The sequence below is a fragment of the Nipponia nippon genome, unplaced genomic scaffold (genome assembly GCF_047370975.1).
Source record: "Nipponia nippon isolate SJK-2023a ecotype South Korea unplaced genomic scaffold, ASM4737097v1 scaffold_3, whole genome shotgun sequence".
In the NCBI taxonomy this organism is placed as follows: domain Eukaryota; kingdom Metazoa; phylum Chordata; class Aves; order Pelecaniformes; family Threskiornithidae; genus Nipponia; species Nipponia nippon.
Window position 1 is genome coordinate 66867812 of NW_028262347.1, and position 6000 is coordinate 66873811.

Sequence of the window (6000 nt, forward strand, 5' to 3'; positions counted from 1 at the left end):
ACCAGGCCAGCTGTGAAAGGGAACTGGGTAAAAACTCTTCCATCAGCAGCATATGCCTTAGAGACAGAGGTAGTGTTGGCTGGGTTCTGGAGGAGACAGCACTGCAGCGAGTGTCTGAGTGCAGTCCATCCAGCTCACTCACCCTTGCTCTGTCCTCATCTTCAAGCTGGGTACTAGGCAGCACAGCCTTTCCGAGTAACACAACGTGAACAGACACCAACGACAAAGTGTTGAGATCAGGATGAGATGCTGAAAATGTTCAGCCTCATCACCCAGTGACAGATGCTGTCACTGGAAGGAGGTGTGAAGACATACTGAGATGGCATCAGTTCACAGCTTTCTAGTTATGTATTTGGGACACATTCATCTTTGGGGAGAATTCAGAACATTTCATTGGGATTTATGAGCTGCTTCACACTTTTCTAAGCATCCTGTGATGCAGATGGGTGTGTAAAGCAATCCCCATTTAACAGGGATGTATTTGGGATAGGGAGTCTCCCCCTCTTCTGCCTTCTTTGGATCCAGAGAAGTCCCAGAAACTGTGCACTTCAACGATGGAAGAGGCAGAGAGGTGACTCCAGCAGCAGGCGTGGGAAAGGCTCTGGAGAACAGTGGAGGGGTTGGAAGGGCAGCGCTGTGTCAGGGGAGAGGGGAGATGGAGCTTGAGTCACCTGCGTTAAAGTAGTGCAGGGAAGAGCAGAACAGAAAACAAGCTGCCGCAGAGAGCTTCAGCTCTATTCCTCAAAAACCCTTTTCCATCATTGACCAATAATTGTTTGTGGAAGCCCCATTACTAACTAACTAAGCACTTCATAATCATTGACACAACATCTCCGTGAAGTAAACAAAACAAGAATTTTTGACCTACAAAGGATAGGGCTGCTCACCCATAGCCTAGTTTCCAATAATTTAGCAAGTATAATAGGGTTTAAAGTAATGCAAACACCAAACTGCATCTTCAACCTGGAAATCAGATAGCCAGCTCTATGTGTAATCCAGGGGAAGAATTTGTCTCCATAGAATGAAATACATAAAAGCCAAGAAGCCAAGTGAGATATTGCCTAAATTGGTCAGTCAGAGAGGCAGTCAAGGAGAGGGACTTGAGGATCCACTCAGCCACTAGGTTCATGATTTGATTCCCAAAGAGAAATCTCTGCTTAGGATTTCCCAGGCCTAAATGTCTTGCAGAGAGGGACATCAAAGCTGCCTTCCATCCTTATTTTATGACTAGGGGTGACTGATATTTCACCCCTTTAAAAACATTACAGGCCACCAGTGCACAGTAGCTAATCACAGAAGGGTTGAGGTCGGAAGGGACCTCTTGGGATCACCTCGTCCAGCCCGCCTGCTGAAGCAGGGACAGCTACAGGAGGTAGCTCAAGTAAGATCAATATGAAGCCATTTTACACTTCATTAAAAGAATGAAAACTAACAACAAACATTATCCTTACAGCAAATGCAATGTGAACATGTAAGACCACAAATACTAAAACCACTGGAAAATGGCTTCCATTAAATATGCTGGTCATTAAACTCCCACCTCAGCAAGACAGTGAAAACAGGCTACCTTCAATCCTGTGACTAATAGCAATGAGTCTTATTCTCTGCATTCTTATGGACTGCAGGTTAAAAGGCATATCTGCTAAAGTAATTTTCTGAACAGGGGCCCTAAAACAATAGTGTTTTTACCACAGGGCCAAAATTCCACTAGTTTGAGATGTAATTGAGTGAGGCACAGAAACATCATTTACAGATTGAAAAAAACCCCACCCTATGAAAATTAATAAAGCTTTAAAAATAATAATGTTTTGCTTAACACTGCAGTCTTGTCTAGCATCAGGACCACAAGTACTCCATCTCATAACACTAAAAGCTGTTAAAGTCAACACAACGGAGTACACCTCTTCACATTCCTGCCATTCAGTTCATTTTTTAAAACATAAGGTCGGTAGCTGATAGACGTCTCGAGTATTTCCTGGACAGCTTACATGTGTAATAACTGCTCTAATATTGGAAGAAGAAGTCCTTATTAGGTCACTGATTAAAACGTCAAAGTTTTTGTAATGTAAATCAATCTCATGGCCCAAAACATCAAAGTCTTCGGCTAAAGCAGAGACCTCTGAATACAGCACAAGAAACATCAGAGGTTACTAAAACAATTCCTGTTGCATGGTGGGTAGCATATATCCTGTATACAAGTATTAATATTTAATGTAATGTATTGCTTTGCTTTTATTTCAACATCCTATAATGGCCTTACTTTCCCATCTCACTCTCCAACAATGGAAATTATCATATAGCTGAGGCTCTGTATCGCAATCTATATGGAAAAGGCCCCTCTGAAGTTTGCTGGAGTTTTGAATTGCCAAGGAGCATGGGAGAAGACTTCAGATCCTAGACTGCTAAGCCATGACTAAGTAGTTAAAGATGGGCAGCTCTGTTTGCTGAGCAGTAAATACAATGAGCTCCTAATAACAGAACACAAGAATTTAATAATGAAACAGTTAAAAAATGAAGACTTGCCTCAATAAAAGTCAGCCCCAGTAACTGAATCTGTTCAGAGGAGGTCTGCAGAAGGAGAGGTAATAGTCCTAAGCATAAGCCTGCCCACACTCTTGCACCTACTACTGCTCATGAATGGATAAGCTATTTGTTTCAGCGCAAACCTGAGGCCTTTTTTCTATACCCCAATATGACTTCACAGAGGCTGCAGATGTAGCAAGGTAAGAGCAGAAGCACAGATCCCCGCTGACATACTGAGTCTTCCTAGCTCCCGTCAGTCAGTCATGGCTTTTTGATGCCCCGCCGTGCCGACCACACCCAGGCTCTCGTCCAGGCCGTCCTCTGCAGGGCCTGCTGAAGATGACACAGAAAGACCCGCCTCCACGCATTTTGGAGGGAGCCTTAATAAAAAAAGCTGTCTTTGGACTTCTGCCACTTCGAGAGCTTTCATACAGAACCCTACAACCCCAAAATCTGTGCCCCCAAGTCTCCATAAGACAGTTTGCCTGAACCACCTGAATTCTGCCTTGCTAGTGTCATCAGAGGCGCCATTGGCTTATGTCTCCCAGTTATTAAGTCTGATCTGCGCTCAGGGAACAGTCATAATGGAGGTGGTAACAGAGAAGCTTAGAAAATGGATTATAGTGACAGGAAGGGATATGAGCAAATTCTCCTTTGCAGGGCTTCACGCGCAGTGAGAATCAGTGTGGTTTCTCCTACAAAGGTTAGAAGCAAGAAAAAAATCTCTTGCAGCCTAGGTGGGGGATGGAAATGCCCTACCTGCAACTATGGAGAGCTCCGGAATTGAGAGCCCCGGGCCTGAACTGGAAACTGAAGAGGCTCCACTCTTGCTTGGCATCAGGCAAGCTACAGGATCTATCCTCTTCGTGGCTATCCTCAGTGTCCATGCTGTGGTTGGCACAGCATGAAGGCACGGCCCCACGGGAGACATGCGGGGCTGCAGGGCGTGCAATCCCGTTGACTTCAAGGGCAGGTCGACAGGAAGAGAATTTGTGCCCATCTTTGATTCCAGTTAATCATGTTGACTAATCCCTCTAGTTTAATAATTTCAACTCAGTTCCTTGCACTGTCCCTTCTATCTGTGGCCATGTGCACCCATGTGTCATCCTGGTTTCTGATCGGTCTTCTTTTATAAGTTATTGGGATGGGATAACAGCTAGCTACAGCTCTGCTTATCTCTTTCTTCCCCCCCAGCCCCTAGAAATTGCGTTGCACTTTCCCCCCTTAATTCTCTTCCTCTGTTACTGCTGGGTCATTTCCAATAGCACTGCCTTCATGCCAGTGCAAGTTATAGATCTCTATCTCTGAACCTGTGATGACTGGTTTCAAAGTCCTGAGCCTACTGCATAGGCTGCATAGGGGGTGGGGAGGCAGAGATCAAGTTTAAGGAGATCAATAGGTTTTTCTGAAAAACAGCTTTATTCTTCTTATTGAAAATATAATTTTTTCAACTCTTCTGGACACAGAACCAAGTCTGTAGCATAACTCATTTACCTGCAAGTAAAATGAAACCTTTATTTTATTAAAAATACTTCTAAAAGTGCATCATTTAGTATTCTAAAGAATATATTTGTATATAATCTAAGGTTATTAAGTGGCTTCCCTCAATATGGAATATGTTCATGATTTCTAACCAAACAGAATTTCTGCACATTATATATAGCGATATATTTTTGTAGAACAAGAAGATACCTTTTAAATTTGGGAGAATATCTGTTTGACACTTTATCTTCTCTTTTCAAAATATGTAATTAGTTAGATTCTAAGACAGTGTAAAAATACCATAAAATGTAGAGATCGGAATGCTGCATACGTGTGTACACCCAGCCCTTCTGTAGCTCCCGTGTAGGTGCGCTGTATCAATCTCAAGTTACTTCCCTTAATGATGAAGATGGGAAGAGCGATGATATTTCGGAGTCATGTTTAGCAAAGCTGAAAGGCAAGGTGTAGCACTCCCCTACTTTATACTTTGGGTGTTACAAAAAGACATTTGAAAAATAAACCAAAACCACCTCCCCGATCAAGTATGTTATCCTTCCAGCATGACGCAGAAGTTTAATTTCCACTGATGGGGGGTGACCTCAAGACTATTGCACAGCTACTTCACCCCCCTTTAATGGCAGCGATTCCCCTGACTGGCGGAATAGAGCAGGTCTATAAATAACTTCCAAAGGAATCGTCTCTCTCCTCACGCACTGCAGACAGCTGTTTACACAGACCCCGAGCCCCTGCATACTCGGTTTGCCCAGCTCGCGTCCCGCGGGCTGCTCAGTTTCCTCTTCCCAAAAGCGCCGGGGACGCTGCAGGTATGGCCGGAGGCAGCCTCCAGTGCTGCAAATCCCCGGTACCCGAAGTTGTGGCTCCCGGCGGCAGGGGCTGGAGCGCGGCCCCGGCTCCAGGGAAATTTCCCAGGGCAGGGGGCTGCGATCTTGTGTAATCCGGACTTAAGCTCCGCGGTCCCGGCTGGTCCTCCGGCCCCGGGAAACCCCTCCTCCCCACCCCACGAATCCCCGCAGCCACTCCAGGGCCCGGACATCTTTGCTCGCCCACCTGCAGGGGGCTGGCCCGGGGCTCCGGGGAGGGACACGCGTGGGGCGCCCCCGCACCTCCCCGCACCCGGCGGGGCTGCGCGCCCCTGCGCGGCGCGGGGCGGCGGGGAGAGACAAAAGCCTGGGCGAGCTCACCTCCTTCAGCTGCTCCAGCTCCTGCTTGAGGCCGTCATACTCCGCCTCCAGCTCGTCGTACTGCTGCTTGAGGGTGAGCTTCTCCTCCAGCACCACCAGCCCATACTCCGCCGCCTGGATCTTCTCGTGGGTCGTCTCGGAGAGCTCCCGGGTCAGCCGCTCGATCTCGCTCTTGTAATGGTCCGCGCCCTGCAGCACCTCCTCCGCAGCCATAGCCCCGCCGGCACTACCGCGCCGCCGCGCCGCCGAGGCAGCCAGGGGGCGGGCGCGGCCGAGGGGCGGCACCGGCACCGTCCCCGTCCCCGCCGGCCCGGGGATGGGGATGGGGATGGGGACGGGGATGGGGGCCGGGGCCGCCTGCGGCAGCCGCCGCCGAGCGCGGGGGCGGGCCGCCCCGCCGCAGCCGCGCCCCCCCCCCCCCCCCCCGCCCCGGCCGCCCGGGAGGCGGCGAGGCCGCGCTCGCCTCCCCCGGCCCTGCGGCGGCCCCGGCTGCCCGGGGAGGCGGCGGCGCGCTGGAGGCCGGGGCGGCGAGCGGGGCGGCCGGGAGCGCGCCTTGGTGCGGCGGCTCCCGGGGAGATGCTGCTGCTGGCGCCCGCCTCTTCCCGGGGAGCCGGCACCTCCGCCTCCCCTCCGCACGGTCCCTCCCCCGCGCTCTTTAAGATGACAGCCTCCTCAGGTCTGGCGTTCCCCGCCGGGGAAGAGGGAAAGCAGCATTAAAGCGCGGGGGCAGGGGCAGGAGCACCCGGAGCGGCGGCTGCAGCCGCAGCCCGGCGCGCCTCAGGCCGGGGCGGCA

At 50.2% G+C, this 6000-nt stretch overlaps 1 protein-coding gene across 9 annotated transcripts in view; it reads right to left on the minus strand.

Annotated features, from left to right (window-relative positions):
* The window catches only part of BICD1 (BICD cargo adaptor 1), a 187233-nt gene extending 181666 nt beyond the window's left edge, over nucleotides 1-5567 (minus strand). For all 9 annotated transcript variants that reach the window (XR_015706545.1, XM_087766209.1, XM_087766208.1 and 6 more), the window contains exon 1: nucleotides 5208-5567. Coding sequence is in view for 8 of the 9 variants with exons in the window: in XM_087766209.1 (XP_087622335.1) it covers nucleotides 5208-5420 (213 nt within the window). In the remaining variant the exon portion in view is untranslated. The remainder of the gene's footprint in view (nucleotides 1-5207) is intronic.
* Nucleotides 5568-6000: the final 433 nt, after the last annotated feature.